The sequence below is a fragment of the Bombus huntii genome, chromosome 13 (genome assembly GCF_024542735.1).
Source record: "Bombus huntii isolate Logan2020A chromosome 13, iyBomHunt1.1, whole genome shotgun sequence".
Taxonomy (NCBI): domain Eukaryota; kingdom Metazoa; phylum Arthropoda; class Insecta; order Hymenoptera; family Apidae; genus Bombus; species Bombus huntii.
Window position 1 is genome coordinate 8296398 of NC_066250.1, and position 22180 is coordinate 8318577.

General features: G+C 34.4%; 2 protein-coding genes across 3 annotated transcripts in view; both read right to left on the minus strand.

The window, feature by feature from the left end:
• Positions 1-22180, minus strand: part of LOC126872355 (uncharacterized) — a 327311-nt gene that overhangs the window by 87371 nt on the left and 217760 nt on the right. The window lies entirely within an intron of this gene.
• LOC126872376 (uncharacterized) overlaps positions 8998-22180 on the minus strand; it is a 54172-nt gene continuing 40989 nt past the window's right edge. Inside the window, exon 3 of the mRNA XM_050632263.1 lies at positions 8998-9847. Within this exon, the coding sequence (XP_050488220.1) occupies positions 9795-9847 (53 nt within the window). The 3' untranslated portion in view covers positions 8998-9794. The remainder of the gene's footprint in view (positions 9848-22180) is intronic.

The following is a 22180-nucleotide window of genomic DNA, read 5'->3' on the forward strand; positions in this document are numbered from 1 at the left end:
CGCTTTCACAAAGTTTGCAGCTCGTGTACATCTTTTGCGATGCTTAGTCGCTGCTAGCATTGGTTTTCGATTAATTAGCAAGTCGTGACGTTTAACCGGATCACGGGGATCAAGCTGCGCATTTGCAACTTTCAATGGCGCCAATTTTGAAAGGAAGTTGAAAACTACGGTATAACCATATACGAAGAAACTGTTTATCTGCTACAGAGTATCAAAGATCAGAGTATCTCAAAGAAGAATTTACCGTTTCCGTGCGCTAATGATTAGAGACCTTGTTAAGACTGCAAATGTTATATTGAGAATCCTGTACAAATTTTCTCTTCTTTCTAAAAAATATCATTCCTGTATGATAATCATTTTTCTTTCTTTAATTGAGATAATTGTAAATTAACTTATTACAGTTACAATTAATGTGAAGTTAGTAGGTTTACTTGTTATAACTATAATTAATAAAGTACGATTATTATCGTAATACAATTTCTATTTTGCATTACTATTCGATAAATGATCTCTTTTGTTTCTCCTTTATTCTTTACTTTCTAGTAATATCAAAGTGTCAGAAATTTCATGTAGAAATTTATTTCTTTTTCATTTCCCTTCGCCGTAGACTTTCTCTCTCACTTAATCAGCCTCCTTTGCCATAAATTTTTCGTGCACTGCCTTTCCACTCTTTGGGATACATTTCTCGTATTTGAAGTAGAGGATGAAGAAGTTGGCTATGACTTATCATTATTTATTCCTGGTGGAATTTCAACCGTGGATTTCCACACATGCAGACGCTTGTATTTGCGATCACAAAAATATGAAAGGTTCTGAGCGTAAGGTAGGCAAAATACTTTGACCGGTGTCTAGATGGCCTTGCCGTTTTTCAACGAAGACATTTTCATAGGATCATGGATATCAATTGACAAACTACGGGTCAATATTAATGATAAAGATAAAAGAAAGGGTCGAAGTATCCTAAAAATCACAATGTGAAGAAAATACTGCTTTCCTCTATTGATTATAAGGCAACGAAATTATTTTTGCCTTAACATTAATGGCCAAGTTTAAATCATTTTTTCATAAAAATATTTTGCAGTTTATTTTTTTAAATTACTGATATTCAATTTCCAAATATTATATGTACCATCTGAAATAGCGAAACCATTCCTGTTTCAAAATTAATTTCTGGGGTTGAATGATTTATTTGGAAAATATTTTACAATTCAGTTTTCTTCGTGAAATAATTAATATTCGTTATGTTAATTTCTAAATTTTGAACAGAATCATTATATCTATGTGAAATATCTTCTAAACAACAGCATTCTATCCAATTTCTCAGTTTCTTGTTTAAAAAACGTAACGTAACGAAAACAAGACAGAAACGATTAAATAACTGGCACACAGGGAAAATTTAAATACTACAAAAGGTTAGAAACAGTTTAAAAAACGTCACGTAGATTGAATTTTAACGTAGAGGAGGAATTTTAACTAATCTTTTTCCTTCAGTTCAGTTCAGTTCAGTAAAATATCCATGAAACAAGTAACATTGCCAGAGGCAATTATATTCAAAACATGAACAGACAATTTCAATCTTTTGATTAATTTTAAACTATTTTCTGACAATGGGAAATCATTTTCTAAATAATTTTCTGACAGTTCGATGTTTCGAATGAAATACGCGTAAGTAAGGAAAGTTCCGGTAATTTTTGTCTTTGATGTAATTCTTCGACAAACTCATTGACAAATTGAGGATTTTTGTTTTTATAACAAATTCTTTATTAAATCAACTCTAAGGGAATATAAGAATTATTAGGAAGAGACAAACTGTGCCCTCTACTGAACATAGGATTTTTATCCTATGTATCGGATGTTGAAGCGTCTTTGCACGTATGCTATTTTCTTACAAGATGTAATCTTCAAAATTTCAGCTTTTTATCAACATTTAGAATCTCGTGTAACTCTAAAAATAATAAATTTACAACGAAGAAGAATTTTACGTGGAAACTAATGTAGAGCTACACAACTCTTGGGCTTAATAAATAAAAAAAGAGAAATGACAAAATATACGAAGTATCAAAAGTATAGTGCTTTTTATTATACGAACGTACTTGATAGCTAAAATTACTTTTGTACTGAGGTTCCGTTTTCTTATCTATATTGTGAAAAATACCAATTTGCATAAAAATCTCCAGTTTACCCATCAGTATCGATTATTACGTGGTGAAGGTGCATTTAGAAGCGCCAGGTGTATAGCGATAAGAACAGGCGAGTTTTGTTGTGCGGCTGCACGCTAATGCGAATGGAAGCCCGAGGACTATCACGTGTCCTTTGAGAGTGCTCAAGGGAAAAGGTTGCATTATGTAGGGTGCTTCTGAAACCAAAGTTTACGAGTTTATGTTTGTCGGTTGCGGGGTAAAGAAAATGTTTGGATAGAGGCCTGAGGAATGCTTTCTCCCTAAATTATAAATATTTTTTGTTCGTAACGAACTTTCGAAGAGGCGCTTCGCCCCTTTAGAACTATGGTCAACAATGACTTTTATAAGTTATATTTATATCGTTATTATTAAGCTGCGAATTTTTATGAACGTAACTAAAGAAAAGTTTCATCCTTTGATATACGACGGACACGCGGGAAAGATATGCGAAGTGCATTTTTATTCATTTTTCGAATTTTATGTCACTCGGAGTTGCTGGAAATTGTTATGCTAATTTAACTTAATCAATATTAGTTTGCCTATGAAACTTCCTCTCTCTCTAATGTTACTTATATTTTTTACATATTTGGGGCAGTGACAAAACGAATATTTAATCTCAAATTTAAATAGAAATATAGTTTTTTTTACGCCTTATTGACGAATTATTTCAAAAAAAACTCTACATCCTTTCTTTCGTATTCTATCGAATAGAATTTAGTGAAACAAAAAAATTCGAAATAAGGAGAGGTTCATATTATTTTGCCCTTGAATATAAATTTTGTTTTGGATTATAAGGTCTAGAAACAAAAGAGCTATAAGAAGATTTCTATTGGTGTTTCTTGTAGCCTTCAGCTAGAACTACATACCAAGGTTAACTTTGTGGTAATGTCCTTCACTATAGATATATGAACGTGCTCCCTATCAGAGTCCTTCTTCTATTGTATTGTAATATTGTAAGAGTGAGGATCTAGATCAGCATACACTATACTTATATTTATATTTATACTTATACTTATAACTATACTTATTTCAATATATTTTTCTATTACAAATTCATCCACTCGTTCTTCTATCAGTTAATCTCAACAAATTTGAAAATTACTATTCTGTGAAAGATAGAAAATGTGACCCTCTTATCATGTTTTTCATACTTTGAAAATAATCGCTGGAAAATAATCCATTATTATTTTAATTAAATACATATTTATCTCTTTAAAAGTCTGCAAGTAATTCTTGTCAGCTGTACTAATGCCAATGTAGCATAATAGCTTATATTAATTAGCCTTGTTAGCGAAAATAATATTTTTTGCTGATTCGTAAATAAATTTTGATGACCCAGCTAGTCTTTTTATTATAATACTAAATTTCTCGTAAATGGATAAGCATCCACAGTTTAATTATTGCTTGTACTTTTTTTGCTACTTCCGATGTCGATTTAAAAGCTTCAGAGATTTATACAGTTTTTAAAGGATTTTTAAACAGAGAAGAGTGAAAGAGAATTATCTTAACACAGCTATGTAAATATTTAGGAAGCAGTGATTTTTCTTTCTATCGCGTTTGCATAATTACAGTAATTATACGCGTTAAGTGTTTCTATATTGTTCTACAGCTTAATTATACCGCTCGAGAGTTTCTTAAAAGTAATTACCCTGATCAATGGGACTCTAAGAGATCGGCTGCATAATTTTCTCATTTGTTCCCGTGCTTCGAAGTGCACCAGAATGGAAACTAATCGATACAGTTTGTTCCATGTTGTACAAAAACTGTCTTTGATCATCATTTTATCATCATTTACATGTTTGTAGTGAAGGAATAATTATGGTATGATCGATCTTGATAAAACAACCGCAGCAAATATTTGCATATTTTATTTTTGATCTGTCATCAAACTTTTAATGGACCATTTTATCGAGGTATCTCAAACATTCCTGTTTCCTCTGTGCACTCATTGGAACTAATTTCTCCTCCATCGAGTCGATTAGGGGACTTATAAATTCCTTTTTGAACGATTGAAATGCATGTTGGTGTAGCTGGTGCCTTTCAATCGTAATGTCATGTCAATATCATGATCGATAAAATCATAAATTTTCGCGATAATATTGTATCTTATTATTTATACATTTATATTATGTATAGCAAAAATTTAACAATATTAAGAATATTTTATTTAATAATTCGTAATATTTTTGTGTAAATGCTGAGAAATCAAATTGAATTATTTGAACGTTCTTACATCCAAAAATAGAAAAAAGCTGTTCGCAGGAGAGACAAAATTGAAATTATTTTTCTCCAATTCCTAGCGGAAGAGATTAGTTTCAAATGTTTATAACTAAACTAGGAATATTTATGCAAATTCATATTTTCATAAATACTGGTAAAGAACTGGTAATCGAATAAGATAATAAATCATAATAAATATATACTTGAATAGAATAATCTAATGATAAATAAAATAAAATAATATCCGTTTAATTTTTCATGTTTCTTATATTTTTCTACTTAAACTCACCTCTGCCTATCTTTCAATATTTACACTCGGATCTTCGTACATTCCTTTGCTAACGCAATCCTAACGTTCACAATGGCGGCATTCTTTCCGAAAGCATTTCAATAAAACGCAACCTCGTTTGTAATGATAAATCCGACGTAAGAATCGGCTTACCGGTTACGTAAAATAGCTGCTCACATTGCAAAATGCCTACGGGAAGAAACCATCTGTGATGGCGCAACAGATGTAAATCGAAGCAAGAGGGTACGGAATCGAATCGGGTTTTCTCACGTAAATGGAAGGCGTATTGGAAACGGCTGATTCGATATCCAGTTACGAGCACGTGAATCGACACGTAGCGGCTCGAAGACATTCGTTGCTTGGCCAGATTAACGTGACTCGTGTTGCGTTTCTTTACGAATACCTAAAGCCGATTATGCAGAGCTTCGCGTGAATCCTATTACCGAATACCGACATTCTGTGAAAGAAGCTGTCCATTTGGATTTCATTGCGTTGATTTCGATATTTAATTAAACGAATCATTGATTTTGCGATGGAAATTGCCATTTTTTGAAAATCTTCCTTTCACTACGACAATATTTATTATTAAACTGTGGACGTTTATGCATTTATAGGAAATTCAACCGTGCAGAAGTATATATTAGGTTGTCCGAAAAGTTCCTTTCGTTTTGTGAGAAAATAATAGACGCACGACGTTTTTTGTTTCATATTATTTTGTCGAATAACGTACGATCCATTTTGTTCTGTTGAGACAAACACCGCGACATTTCACAGATTTGGTTTCACGTTTGTATGAAGGTTGTAGAAAACACGTTTGCGAAAGAAAGACACTTTTCGGACAACCTAGCAGAATTTACAATATGTAAAAATACGTAAAATAATCCAAATTATCAATTGTAATATATAGGGAGCGAAACAAATCTATATTTAAATATCGAATTAATTAAATTAAACAATCTTTATTTAATTTCTATATTTTAAATTAACAAATCTATATTTAATTTAGGTTACTACTTCCTTAATTTTTTTTTAAACAAAATATAAATTTACATAAATACCCACTGTCTAATTGAAATAGAAATTAGCCAAGGAGCTGTTACAGTAGCCACACGTTAGTTAGCCAAAATATCATAGTACAATTTGCTCCTGCCGAGGTTTTTCATATTGTAATATCGTAGAATAGCTTTGATTGGAGATCGGCTGAAATTAGAAAACACCGTGTACGTCGTCTTTCGTGGTTTGTTTACATCCAAGAGCGCCTAGTAATAGTGACGCGAGAAAAGATAAGCAGCGTCGAAACAGAAGTACGGTTCCATATTTCAAGGAGTGGCAATCGAGAGGCCAGAGTATGTGAGCCGAAAAGTGTGTGTGTGTGTGTGTGTGAGAGGACGAGAGCAAGAGCGAGCACGACCGAGCAGGAGTGTATTGGCGAAGATCAGAGCTAATTGAGTCGTCGAAGAATAGAGTCGTGAGAATTGATAGAGTTGTTAGAGAGAGAGAGTGTATGTGTTAGATTCGTTGTGACGAGAGTGGTCAAATAACTGTAAAGTTATTTGATATAGATACGAGTATTGCACTTAGTTTCCGTTAAATAAATATCGTTCTCTGTCCAATTTATATTTGTATATCCAATTTAATATTAATAAATTGTAAGTAATCGGAAAAAAATTTCTATCCTTATTTTCCGATATTACAATATTAATTTTGATTTATCCTATAGTGGTTTAGATTAATGCTTATACATACTACATCTATTGAAAGACATTTTGTCAGTGTTGTACAACTTTCACACAACCTCAGAATTAATATTACACTGAAGACGATAAGGAAATCGAGTCTCGTATAAGGCAGATACCACATTATGCTGTTTAACATGTAAGATCGAACTACAACGAGGGTTGTCTGTTTGTCGAGCAAAACTATTATACGGAACTTGCGTAGTTGGGTTCGAGCGACATGCTTATATTAGACTGGCGTTTCATATCAGCGGATTTATTAAACGCAAATAAACACTTTCTATATGATTCAATAGAGATCTCTATTTTAGAAAAATGGATTATACCATAACACGGACAATTTAATTGATTGAAACGATGTTAAAGAAAATCACTAGAAAGATCTTTAGACTTTTCTTTGATCCAGCTTCTTATCTTAAAGTAGAACTTTTTCATCGATTTTTGGAATTCGTACAATTTTTTTAAGATCACGCATGCTTAATGTTTTTATTTCACGTGGAATTAAAACGGACACGAATGTAATAATTTTTGTTGTTATGATAGAAATCAAAATTCCAATGTATTTTTTTCAATAATTTGTGCAATTCATGGCTGAATTTCTTGTTTAAAACGAGAAACTGTTATAGGCCAACTATTTTTCAAGTAATTTCTAATAATTAATTTGTAATAATTTTCTAATAACAAGAAAGCACGTAAAGAAAAGTACGTGTCGTATATTCTTTCAAGAACTACATCATAAATCATTTTCATAATGAATGAACCATAGAGATAATCTATAATCTATACGATAAGTTAAAAGTTCATCAACTGGTTTTTGAAAAATACTCGATGAAAATTTTGTTACGTTATATCGTACAATGCCTGGGAATAGGCTTAAATAGTTTCTACAGTTTCGACAAGTACACTCTAGAACTTACTACTATGCTTAAGAGCTCGAAATTCATGTAATTCTTAAGTGTACAGTCGAGAAACAAACTTACATTTTGTTACTTAGCTCTCAAAACTTTCCTCGAACAATGTTACAACCAGCACAAAATAAATTTTCTAGACAAAATTTTCCATTGGAAATTAAAGGTATTGTAATTTTGAGAAGACACAAAGGAATATCTAGGATATTTCATTTTTATTTCATATTCCCCCGAGAAATATCCAGTTTAACGAGATAACAATGAAACGAAAGCTATAGTCGAAACGTGACCAAACTGAGTTTCTCTTCCAACCAAAATCGTAGTCTATGATAAATGAAATTTGATACAATTTATTTCGTGAATCAGTCTGTTCAATCGCGAAAACCAGGATTTATTTCCCCCGATGTGAATAAAATCTCTTTTATTTCCTTATTCTTGTATCCCTCCCCTTTTTTTCTACGATGATGCGGAGTATCGAAAATTGGTTTAATCTAGGATGGCGGTATCCTTTTATCTTCACATCTCTCCAATGTTGAAATAGCACTTTCTAGCCTCCAATTTGTTTGCGCTCAGTACACTCGCCACCGTTCCAGCTTTTGTGTTGAATGTTATTCGTGTATAATCCACGAAGCTCAGATAAAACATTCGAGTTTTCGATTTCCCGTTTAAGGGCAGATATCACGTTCGATGTATATCGACGGATATGTTGTAATTTGCGATTGTTACTGTTTCATCTATTTTCTCCATTTCAAAATATAGATTTCCTTCCGTTTTTATTTTTCAATAAATTAAACGGAAAGATGGGAAGGCACAAAGAATAGAAAGTTGTGATATCAATGTTTTTAAAATTATTCATATAGAATAATATCTTATTGATATTTTATTCAGATATTTTTATTCCTCAATTGTATTATGTTTATTATCTATACCTGTAATTCTCTAAATATATCATTCCAAACTACGACAATTCATCAAACTGAAAAGGCAGAAAATTATAATGTAAATCCTTTGAAAATCATTAATATACTGTAATTATTGATATATTATTAGTGTATATAATATTATTTTATTAATATTTTGAGCATTCTCTATTCTATCTTTACATTTATTGTACCGCTGCATCTCCAAATATTATCCAAAACTGAAGTAATTTCTCAAACCGCAAACGGACAACTATGAGTGATACCCAAGGTAGCTCTCAGCGCCTTCATACTCACCGCTAATTTCACGCTTAATTATTACACGATACGCGTAGCTCAATGTGTAACCTGTGGAGAGGTCGTGCGGTAAACGCTGCTACTGAATAACAGAGAACCTGCAGCAAGTTTATGCGTCGTTAATAATTACGGCATATAGATGCTAACTGGACTGTAAGTCGAATGCTATCTCGCAGAACATTCTCGTGGTAATTCAAAAGTCGACGTGACATGTTTCCTTTTGAGTTGTCTGAAACTACCAAATTTCTATCGAAGAGAAATTTTGATAAATATCTAATAGCCGAAAATTGAAATTATTATTAATTTGCAACATATACCAGAAAATATTTTGAACACTGTTTTCACTTGTTTGATGTGGATTTCGGCACGTGAAAACAAATTTTCAAATATCAATTAAATCGGCAACATTGGATCTTTGGCAGTATAATACAACGAGGAATGCGTGGAACGTATCAATTTCCTATTTTGAAAATCGGCTATCGTTTGAGTTTTATTGCAACCCTGTTAATCCCTTCTGTTCTCTTTTTATCGTTTGTATCTCTGGCAGTTGCATGAAACAGCTGTTCTTTGTTGCGTGATTTAGCATTTGCATTCCATTTATTGGGATTTACGGTGCGCGTGTTATGACGGTGATTAAAAATCGAACGTAAAATCGATACGTGCGCTTCTATCGTTTTAATGAAACGCTGTTTTGTGTTAAGCTGTCGAATCGTTTCGTTTGCCTTCAGATATAAAGGAGAAAATGGGTAGTAATATGAAAGACTTCTATTATTTGAATATTTTTATTTTAGTAATTGTAACATTTTTAAAATATCTAAAACCTGGCATGTTTTGCAAGATTGATAATTTTAGTACTGAAAGTAAGTAGTTTTATCTGTTAAATTAATCTCTTCTCATCGTTGGAACGCTCTAATCACCGTGTCTCATTCGGTTAAATTATTGCTGGAAATTTATCATAGAATTCGACTGATTTTGCCAAATCGAATTGATTTACCTTGCAGAGCGTGTTCCTGCGTTAAAGGTTCGCGTGTTGAGTTAATATTTGACATAGCACGAAAGATCGTGGCATGCAACGAGCAATCTGGAAATTCAATACCAACACGCAGACATCATTAGCGATCATCGTTCCCAAGTGTTGGCAGAGAGAAGACTAGCTTCTGGAACTTCTGTTGTAATCACCATCTTATTAATTTCTTGCCTCATGGTTTCTTTAATAGCTATGTAAGTAAATAAACGTTGACTCTTCATTGTTGTAACACGCTGTTGAGTAATTCAATTTGTGTTTGGAGAATTGAATCTGAAATTAAAGGTCAGACTAAACTTTAGTGCGAATACGTTTTGTCTCTGTTGAATCACAACTGTAATTGCTATTACAAAAGCAAGGTTAATAAGTAACTTAAAGACACGGAAGAGAAGCGGAGAAAGTGGTAAAATCTTTAGCTCGAAGAAATTGTAGATAAAGTTAAACTTTCAAACTTTAAAAAGATTTCTACAATTTCAAATATCAAGTCGCAGTACTATACACATATACATGTATAGTAATATAGGATAGTAGTATATGTAGATAAAGTAAATACACTTATATCATTTTCCTCTAGATTTTTCTTTTATGCATGTTAGGTACCATTTCTTGTACTTTGAGAATCTACATCTACTTTGAGGATAAGCAGCGCAACAGTATCGCTTTCTCAGTCTCTTTGCAGACCACAATCATGCTTTCAAAAAATTTTGCTTTATTGTGATTTAACGTACAATATTTCAATGGAACTCAATAACTTTATACATGAAATTACGTTCAGCTCGCATTAAAGTACAGCCTCTTTATGTATCGTGAAGAAGTCTCTTTGTGAATGGCAAAATAGAAAGGACTCAATGAAAATAAATTTCCTGAGAGAGAGAGAGAGAGAGAGAGAGAGAACGGTTGCGAGGCAATTTGAGAGTGACATTTTTTCGACTTTGTTTATCTTATACTACAACACTTTTACTGAGTCTCTTTCTTTTCTTTTAACAATACGTTATGAAGAAAACGATATTCCACCGAATTAATACACGAATACGTTCATTATAATTACATTTTCACGACAATTTGATACTAAAACGAGCATTGTTTAATAACGAGCTAATTGAGGTAAGAAGAAAGGTTATTAGTGGAATAATTGTCATCCCAAAGAATGGTAATACCGGACTAATTAGTCTGTTCTTTGACACATTACTCGGTGTGTTTCTTCAATCCCTCAAAGGCAGTTTGGTAAAAAATGAATCTAGACTGGTTTTTGTTTTCATTTGAAGGCCGTCCTTTTCGATCCATCGTTTCGATTTATTCGATAGAATGGTATAGCAATGGTATGACAAAAGTATAGCAGGAATAAGATCTTCGATAAAGAACGCTATTCAACTTACTCAGGGTCCAAGAACAAAGGCGATTACTCGAAGGGGATGCTATTATCGAACTAAGAAGCGGAACTTCCATTTTATCATCTCGAGCACGATGATTTCCTTTCCTAATCGCCTTCCCTCTTGTTTCTATTTTCTTTTCATTTTTATTCTATCGTTCCATCGACGAAGTATCGATGTTTCCAGAATGGATGGCGCCATTGTGAAATCTACTATTAAAATTCGTTTCGCTTCTACCAATATAAGGAACAGAGCTTCTATTTTGTCATCACCAGCACTGTAATTTATCTCCCATTGCTCAGTTTTTTTGTTTGTTCTCACTTTTTTTTTCATTTTTACCGCGTTCTTTGCATCCAATAAAATACTATCTTTGATTGTAAAATTTTTCCCCGGTAATTTATCACATTCTTTTCGAAGTAAGAAATGGAGGTTTATTTATTTTTCATTTCTCTGTCTTTCTTTATATCCTTAAATCGTGTTCGAGCAAAGATATTATTAGAGGGAGAGTCACTGTCGTGAAATGTGGTCAGGAAATTTGTCTCGTTTCTCTCAAAAGCGTTAGTGGACGTAATCACCGAATGTCGGAACGAGTTACATCAAATTTGGCCGAATATACGTCCTTTGATGTCGTTTCTCAGGCTACGAATATTTGAGGTCTTTTATCTAGGCTTGGGCAAAAATTGCTCGAATGAAGAATTTATTTGTACTTTGCTATTCTTAATAAATTATACCCGTAAAATATTAAAACCGGTTTATATTATAATAATATAAATAATTAAAATATCATAGATAAAAATATTATAAATATGTAAAGAATTACGTTATTCTGAATATATTGACATATAACATTTTTAACTCATTATCAGTTGTGCTATCTATTCGCAGAAGGATTCTTAATTTTGTTTATTTAATTGTTTATGTAAGGAAGATATAAAACAGTGTAGGAAAGTTTGTTATTTCTAAGAACCTTTATATATTGGCGAGAAATTGAAAATCCGAAATATATCGAGGATTTTCAAGAACAGCGAAAAGATTAAAATTGTACGGAAACCTCGAATAATATTCTATAGTAAATTTTTGTCAAAGTTGAATTAACAGTAAAGTACTACTAAGTACTTCTACAATCCTTGTTGACCATTCTAATATCCACAGGTTGCAGATATTTCGTGAGAAAGCGATTTAATGTTAAACACAAGAAGCACGATAGGTATCTTAAACTCGTGCAACAGTGTATCTTAAAAATCGCATTTTCCCAATATATGGCAAACGTGTTTTGAAGCCTTATTCAAGTTTTCCATTCAATTAATATACACGTTTCTTTGTTTTAATATTACATAATCAAATCTGGGCTAACAGGAAATGACCCGTTTTGTGTCAGATATTGTCTTAAACGTCTACATATTTATTATTATTACACGGTAGTCTTAGTTTATCGAAGCAAGACACGACAAAATGGGCACGACGTACGGGGAATTCCTTTGGGAAGGATTAATTTAGATGCTTGCAGGGAAAGGGAAGAACACGGAAAGGCAGAAATTTCTTTAAGAAACGAAACGCTTCGTGCGTAGCTCGCATTAAAACGAAAGACTTGGGATGAAAGGAGAACGAGAATGAGGTTTACTTACGAAAATAAGTCTCGCTCATTTGGTTAACTCTACTTCCAAACCAACTGACTTAACTTCCTAACAGATCAAAATTGCACAACTTTCAGTCTTACCTGCTCCTCTGGTTTACGTGGGAAACTTTTATGAAAAAACTTTCTCTTCTTTATCTGACCACATTTTTATTTTCACGTTATTGCGTGTAACGCTTTGAACGTGTCCGACGCAATGTAACAGTAAATTTTAAAAACATTGCCCTCAATTTTATTGCAGGCTATCGCAGTTTCAACACCTGTGTGTTGATCCTCGTAAATCACTTGCATAAAATATATCTTTATCTAAACAGTGTTCCAGACATACTCGTGTTCGACGTGTGCCAATATTGTACATTGAATGGGAAAGTCACTGGACAACGTTAATGGACCAGGTGATTGATACGATCACGTACAGGCTATCCTGTAATTTACATCGCAGGGTTTCAATATATTTGCTCTATTGTTGAATCTGTCCCTTTTGGACAAAACAGTTACTAGCAGCTATTGTATCGTACGACGACCTTGTTAGAAATTAAATTTCGTTGTCGTGTGTATCTAACTCATCGTTATACCTCTTTAACAATATAATTGTTAATGCGTTATCATCTTCGAAAACTCTTAATTACACTTGTCCTTGAATGAAAGATTGAAAAATTAAGATTAAAAGATATGTTGAAAAATGTAATTCACTAAAGTCCAAGCAGTGAGGTAATAAATAAAATTTGGATAAATATAACATTAGTGGAAGAAAATTTCTATGATTTATGAATTATAAATAAATAAACAGTGCATTTGACTTATTATCTTTCTATTTATATTCGATTTATTTTAACTATAATGTTAATGGGCAGAATTTAATAAAATAAATTGACCGTAAAAGAAGTGGTAAATAAAATATTGCATTGGTTCTTAATATATTAAGTACTTAACGTTCTTATATAATAATCCTTTTTCGGTAGCCTAACGTAACATTCTTAGAGTAAGGGCGCTCGAAACACGAAAGCCTCTGAGGAGAAGATATCCATCATTCAGAAATCCTGGTATTTGTGTAATTTGTAGAATACTCGCAGAATCTATGGATACCATAATACCTCATAAAATGCAACGCCGTACTAGAAATTCAATAATTCATGCACAAAATCAAGATACGGTTGCACAATTGCTATGAAACTTACATTAAAATTATTATTTTTATATTAAAATACAGAACCAATATTAAAACACAGAACCAATTATTTTCTGCTTTACGATCAATTACGAAACTATTTTTTTTTAGTTTACATATCAAAGAAACCAAAACATATTACAAATACTTTTTAGACCAGTTTGTTTCACGTTGTGATCATTAATCGAGGTCCTGTGGCATTGTTTACGGACCAACACCGGCATGTCAACATTCTACAGAGTTTGCAAACGGTCGAGAAACATTTCGGCGCTAACTGAGTCCAGAACAGTCGAAACTTGGAAGATGAAGCGTAAACAGGAGTTTTCTGTACGATTTAGTCATTGATAAATAGTTGCCCAAGCATTTCGACAAATTGTGGGAAACGTTGTTTACAAAGAGGATTGTGCAAAGTCTAAGAAACAACGAAGGAAGTTGAAACTTTGATCGAAGTTGTGGCACAAGTAGCTAGAAACGCTATTACGCTTCTATTATTTGGATCCTTGATTAATCGTAATTGTAGAATTTGTTATGCTTCGAAAGATAAATTGCTCTTCGATAGGTTTTCGTAGAATTGTGAAAACTGGCGTCGTTGTGAAGCTGAAATATAATGAACGTGTTATAATGGGATTTAAATAGGAAATGTTAATTGAAATCTGTCATTATACAGTCGGCGACCAAAATAAGTGGACAATGTTACTATACATATATACATGTCGGAGATGAAAGGAAAAAAACCGGAGCCATCCCTTTGCAATTTTGGGAGAGTTCTCTAATGCTTTAGCCTAGATTTTATTATAGCTGTAATTAAGCAATTGTTGTCATTCGATCTGATTGTAATTGTTCGAGATTTGTGATAGCGAAATTGGGCTCGAGGTGACAACTGGTCGCCGAACGTAGCCACGGTCACGGGATGAACGTTTTGGCTGACGGAGGTGTGGAGCGGTTGTATGGTTCTCCCTAGAAATGTGGTTGTGGCGGCATACGGCCTCAAGAACGAGCCTGGCCACATGGGATTGTACTTTGGAGGTGTCGATATAATGGGACACACGTTGTATTAATAATCAAACTCCAGACAGAAACTGCCTAGCAACGGCGTTTGGAACTTTCTCGATGCTTCCAACGAGTATACATCAAATTTTATGCAGAAACTGCCTAGCAACGGCGATTGGAATCTTCTCGATGCTTCCAACGAGCACATAACAAACAAATGCAATCGTACAGCGAGAAAGATTTCCACCAGATTATTATTCGTGTGATCACCTTGGGAAGTGACACATCGAGTAGTTTACCGAGCGTCTCAGCAATCGTATTTTTGTGCTTAAAATTATTCTACGCATAGTAAAGAGTTATCCCGTTGATGGTGGATTTGTTTGAACCCAAGAACATCGTTAATAGCGTTCATTAATCTCATTATTCGATAAACTTATTATTCGTAAAACATATTATTCGTTAATCTCATTATTCGATAAACTTATTATTCGTAAAACATATTATTCGTTAATCTTATCATTCGTTAAACTTATTATTTGTTAATTTTATTATTCGTTAAACTCAATATTCATTATACTTTGTAAAGTCTTGTATATATGCGTAAATAAAATCTCTGTTTTGTAAAACAATGGCTAATTTAAACGAAGAATCGTTACGCGCCCTAAATTCTAATGTTAACCCGACATACATATACATGTATACTTAAGATTTATTTATCATATGTCCACATAGAACATACATTATTTAGTAAATAAATGAAACAAATAAATATTTACATTTTGGTGTGAAAATAACCATATTTATCGAAACTTTATTCGTAGCAATTTCCACTACCAGTCCGCTTATTTTTGTACCCGATTGCATACTTTTTATTATATAGAAAAGATGATTTTTTTTCTATAGTTTATTATTATACGTTATCATATTAAATATTATATTATATTATATTACGCTTTTATATCGTGTTTATATAGAGGGAAAATGTGATTGGTTGTGGTAATAAAGAATATCGAGTTTTCTTTTGGAATTTATACTAATTGAAGAAGACATCGAGTGCTATCAAATTAAGACTCTCAAGTTGTTCAGCGAAATTGAGAATACCGAATCTTCTGCAAAATTTTAGCTATCGAATGCATTCGAGAGATGTCGAGACTCCATTGGGATCGAGGTCACTAATTCCCAATTTTACTTTTGTTGTAGGAAAATTGCTCCAATGCACGCTAGAATTCTTCTTCTAAAAATAGAGATAGTCGATCTGCTAAATTGGTGTTAGCTCTAATCAATGTAGGCAATCCGATGAACCATCTCGATAATCAAAGTATCAATATTTTTTCGTTTATGTTATCATAGTTCCAAATCACATTTGTTTGAAGACAAATTGCATGAAATATAGATATCTTTTCGTTTAACGAATGTCCAAGCTATTTATAACCATCTTCAACGAATATAAAACCATAGTTCACAAGAAGACGAATTAATCTTCCAATTATTGCAACATTAAAAGCTAGATTTGTCTGAAGAAGAAGAAATCAAATGAAATGTATGAAATTAGGGGAACATTCTCTATTTTCGTCTATCAAATATTCAAGTTCTGAATAGTTATCTTCAGCGAGAATATCCTTCATAAAGACATCATAGTTCGTGAAAAGAAGAATTAATCTTCAAATATATCTTCAAAAACTACAAGGAAATTACATAAAATATGTCATTGTAAGAACGTTTTCTTTCCTTCAGATATCGAAACTATTCACAGCTATCTCCGATAAATACAATCGACAAAAACAATCGCGCGGCAAGAGGTTGGTTAATGATCGTAAGCCACTGCCGAGGAAGCAACACAGTTTTATAAGTTTCTTTTTTTATTTTTTATTTAATTGTTTACATTCACAATTTGTCCAGTTTGGACATTTGGTAGAATTTTTTAGCTGTTAGATTATCATATGGGTGACTACCCCCAGTGGGATACCATCTTCGTGTTTGTTAGGTTGTGTCCTTTGTGAGGTCTGCTGGGTGTTCAGTCTTCTATCCATGTTTGAGGTGTTGATCGTTTCCACAGCCAGCCGGTTGGGGTGTGTTCCTATTCTTTCTTTATATTTTCCTGCGTGTCTGCTAATTTCCTCTTTGACCGTTGGTATTCCCAGGCCCTTCCGTATATTCTCGTTTCTAACGTACCATGGGGCGTTTACTATTGCTCTAAAATTTTAGCTTGTACTGTCTCTATTTTGTTTATATGGCTGCTGTCCTTCATACGTCCAGATTGGTTTTATGATCGTTTTGTATAGTTTTAATTTATTTTCTATGCTTAATTTGGATTTTCGACTTGTTAGCCAATGCATTTGTCTCCTTGTTGTCTGTATTTTGCCTATTATTGATCTAGTATTCTGTTTCTATGTGAGTTGTGTTTCTAGGTGGAGTCCTAGGTATTTGACTTGCCTTGTTTGCGGTATGTGCGTGCCGTTCAGTAGGATGTTTGGTGGTGTCTGTTTTCGCAGTGTGAATGTAATATGGTTGCATTTATCGGGGTTTGCTTTTATTTGTTTATCTTGCAGCCACTTTTCTATTTTTGTGATATGTTCTTGTAGTAATTTGACTGCTGTTTCTGGGTTAGTGTGCCTGACTAGTACAGCTGTGTTGTCCGCGAATGTCAATGTTTTGCTATTGGTAGTTGTTGGTATGTTGGCCGTGTATAGTGTGTATAGTATTGGTCCTAAGACGCTTCCTTGCGGAACCCCTGCCTTGATGTCTTTGACTTCAGAGAATGTGTCCTTGATTTTTATTACGAAGGTTCTGCTGCTTCAGTAAGATTTTATTAATTGGTATATTTGCTCCGGGAATTGTTTCCTGATTGTTTGTAGTAGGTTTTCGTGGTTTATTTTGCCAAATGCTTTCTCTATGTCCATAAAGAGGGCTGTACAGTATTGTTTGTTTTCTAATGTTAGTATTATTTCGTTAATGAGCCTGTGCATTTGCTCTATAGTGGAGTGTTGTGTCTGAATCCAAATTGGTGATCTGATATTAATTTGTCCTTCTCTATTATTGGTTTTATGTGGTCGTATATTATTTTCTCTAGTATTTTGGAAAACACAGAAAGTAGTGATATTGGTCTGTAAGATGTAGTTTGGTGTGGGTCTTTGCCTGGTTTAGGTAACATTATGATCTGTGCCAGTTTCCATAGTTTAGGAAAGTATTGGATTCTTAGTATTGCATTGAATATTATTGTCATTAGTCTTATCGCTTTTGGCGGAAGGTTTTTCAAGATTTTACCATTGATTAGGTCGATTCTTGGTGTTTTATTTTTTGTTTTCTCGATTATGTTTCTAATTTCTTGTGCTGTTGTTTTACGTATGGTGTAGTCTTTGTCAGTTGAGGTACTAGTGGTTTGCGCATCCTCGTCCGTATGGCATTTGTGGTTGCTGTTGTTGATATTATGTGGTGTAAATTTGTTGCAAATGTGGTTGCGTTTTATAAGTTGCGCGCTCCATTAAAATAGTATAGTGAAGTAGCCTCCACGGAGTTAACGAAAGTTCCAATCGCTGATGGATATAATATTAATCCCATTGCCTAGAAACCATCGAGAAACCGTGGAGAAATACGGCTTGAAGATGCTTGAAGTATACAGTGTGTATACTTCATACATATACAGTGTATTGTAGTATCGCGGACAAAAAGCCTAAGAGATATCGAGTAAACCATGGATAGTGTCGCGAGAGCCGAGGCGCCGTCGGGTCTATCAATGTGTCGTCGGTACTTCAATTGAATAGTTTCGTAGAAAAGGCCTACGTGACCCTGGTCGTGAGTGGTTGCGGAACATGTGCGTGGTGGGCCTAAGAAAAGACAAAGGGATGCTAGAACAGTCAGTGTCAGTGGAGAAGCCAGAAAGTGTGAATCGAGAAGTCAGAGAGTACGAGTTGCGTTGTCGAGATAATGTTGCTAGTGTAACGTCAATTTATATCAGAGACCAGGCCACACACCACGGGTAGGATGGCGCCCAGATATCTGCACGTCCTTGGCGCGTACCCTCAATAGTCTTAAGTACCCACCATGGATCTTGGTATTTTCATAGTTAAGGTCCTTCAGACCAAGCGAGTATGTCTTGTCTTAGGTTTCCTTTTACGTTTATTGTTTACTACGGGTTAACATGGAAAGTTGGTTTTCCTCACGTCTGGTATGTTCCGTTAGCAACTTTCTCACGATGGCGGCTAAAACCCTTCCTGGTCCACTAACCATCTTATTATCCAATCGGAGACAGTGTCTACTGCCCTCACTTCCTTAACCAAAATTGTCATCAACAAATCCGATAGTCCCGTGTCCTTAGACACACCCACCCCTAGCTTTTCTCAGACACAGTATCGTCAGTAAAACTTCACTTATTCTGTATCCTTAGAATAGTCAACATATCTTTACCGGTCTCTACCCTTATAACAGTCGCGTACTTAACGTATCAGTGTAACTAAGTTTTACATAACGTGGTTGGAGTGAATTGTGATTTATGTTAATTCAGCGTGTATTCCATTGTGATTGCTGAATTTATAATAAAGTTTAATTAAAACAAAATTAATAGTTGTGTTACGATTCAGCTATTTTAATTCATCATTCAACCCTCAAGTTTACGTGACACTAGCGTTGTCAAGAGAGTGAGGTCCGCGTGAGAGAGAGAGAGAGAGAGAGAGAGAGAGAGAGAGAGTGAGCGTTGGATCCGTGGTGACGAGAGTTGCAAATTAACTATTGAGTTGTCTAAATTATAGTACGTTATTACGATTAGTTCATGTTAAACAATCATCGTTTTCTGTTTATTCAACATCTGTACAATCCATTCATTCCATTGTAAATAAATCATAATATTATATTTACGATACTACAGTAGTATCGTGGACGAGAGGCTCAGGGGGGTGTCGTGCGAATTGTAAACAAGCGGTTGCTGAGCGTGTGCATGATGGGGTTTAAACAAAAGATATCAAACAAAATACAAAGGGTTGCTAAGAGACATAAACGAATTAACGGCAGTATGAGTTGAGAAGCCAGAGAGTGCGGACTGCGTTGTCAAGATAGTGTTGTTAGCGTTGTTGAGAGAGAGTTGAATCTGTGTTGACGAGAGTTGTTAATTAATTATAATACGTTGTCACGATTAGTTCATGTTAAATAACTATTGTTTTCTGTTTAATCCATTAATCTGTTTAATCTTATTAATAAACTAATTATTATGATATTTACGATACTACAATTGGAGGTTCGTGCCGGGATTGGACAAAACAGAAAACGAAACGTTTAGCAGAACTATTCGTGCTAGTTTCGAATTTGCCGGTGAGCGGTGCGATAAAAGACGATATCGTTGAACGTTGAAATTCGTGTAGTGTTGAGAAAAAATAATAAAGATGGCAAACGTTGAAGACGAACGATTGTCAAGTGAAGAGTGTTTGACGCTGGAGGAATTGAGGAGTAAGCTCGCATAGATGAATTTGCCTATATCTGGTGCGAAGTCAGTTAATTACCAGGTTGAACCGAGCGTGCAAGGCTGGCCGATCGACTCCTAAGGGATCGAAGTGCGGTGAAGGATTAACAAACCAGCGGGACCTAAGGAGCAGGCAGAGAGCTGAGCGCAATCAAGAAGGGGACGAAGACCTCGAGAAGCTGAGGACGAAGGAGTTGAGAGAACGCCTCGCTAGTTTGGTGTTAAAAGTAACGGGAAGAAAAACTGAACTACGCGCACGGTTACAGGCGGCCATGGATGGAAACAATACATCGTCGGAGCAACGACGAAAGTGAGGATGAAGACGATGGAAAGAACATAAGAGAATACAAGAGAGGTACACGAAGGGTGTACCAGGACTGTGATGAATATTATCGAAAGGCATGTGTTGGTTCGACGTTGAGCCTGAAAGACGTACAGGACTCGTTAGAGAAATTCAACAGGGATGATCTGCTGAGTATAAATCGGTGGGTAGCAGACTTTGAAGAAATGGCAGAAGTGTGTGGTTGGTCAGACATCCACATGGTAGCTTACGCCAAGAAATTGCTCACAGTCGCTATACAGTGTATAGTCGTCGTTGCAAATTATTTAAAAGTTTCTGTGCAAGGTTGATCATGGTTTTATCCTAACGCAACAATTTCAGTTTTGTTATTGCGCATATCCTCTACTATATATATTATTTAATGAATTTAGCATTACTGCAAGTATTACGCGCGTGCGTTTCCTTATAATTTAAGTTTGCCGTGGAAATGTGACGGTTTCTAACGACGACGACGCAAATTCTCCTGATACGCAGGCCCAGCATTGGTGTTTGTGCGAAAGAGTACCGTGTTGCCACTAGGGTTTATCTGCTCGTTATCGTGTTACCGCGTTTTCTTTTCTGCGGTTCTTTCGAGAGAGATTTAGCGTATTTGGGCGCGAGGAGATGGATGTTCTTCGATCAATATTGGGGTTTTAGGTTTCTGATAATTTTAGCGAACACTCAAAGGTTTAAGATGTCGGGCTTGGACGACTTTCCATGGTAATGTCGTGATTTTGTTGTTACTGAAGGCGGGTGACGCGTATACTGCGTAGTATACTGCGGATTTTTATGCAAATTCATATTTTTTAGAATGTAATTAAAAAAAGTAGAAAATTGTTTTGCCTACTTAAGTACTATAGAAAGTGCTATATTTTGGACATTTTATACAATTTTTTATATAATATGCATTTTATGCAATTTTATACTTTCAAATTTCCTGAAAACGCCAAATGCATAAAAATCCGCAGTCTAACGCTCAACGTATTAACGGCTCGACCACGCGGTTCCGTATTAAATACAATATCAGTTCTTCTGTATCTGCTGATTCATCATTCGTTATTCAGCGTGCACAGACTAAAGTAAGAGAATCGAAATATTCATTAAATAAGTTTCATAAATTTTCAACGGACAATGCTTTGGCGAAAAAGTATTATTTCTATCCTTCTATTATCCCTTGAAATTATATATGATACGGCATTTTTTCATTGCTATATCCTTTCTTGGCCATTAAATCAAAGCATAAAAATTTCTTTCTTTCATAAAACATGTAAAAATTTCATACATAAGAGAAAAAGGAAGTATGCGCCAATTGTACTATGTAATATACTGCACCCTATTATTACTTTAATTAATAGCAATGAAGTTTTACTGTGCTCATAATTGTAAAGTAATGAGCTGTAGGAGGTGTTGGGTGTTATTAAATTACTGTGGTGTTTAACTTTAACAATGTTTAATTCGATGTCGAGTGCGCGTCGATTAACGTGACGCACGTCGAGCTCAAGGGATGACGATACAGAAGTGACACAAACTTGATTCAGAATTGATACAAACTCTGTACGAACTACTTTCACTATTTATCTGACTGAGTAACCGTGCATCTACCAGCGACTACCGTGAACTCTCTGAACGACTGTGAAACCACTATGATGGACTATCCCGAGCTTTTCCTCGTTTCCC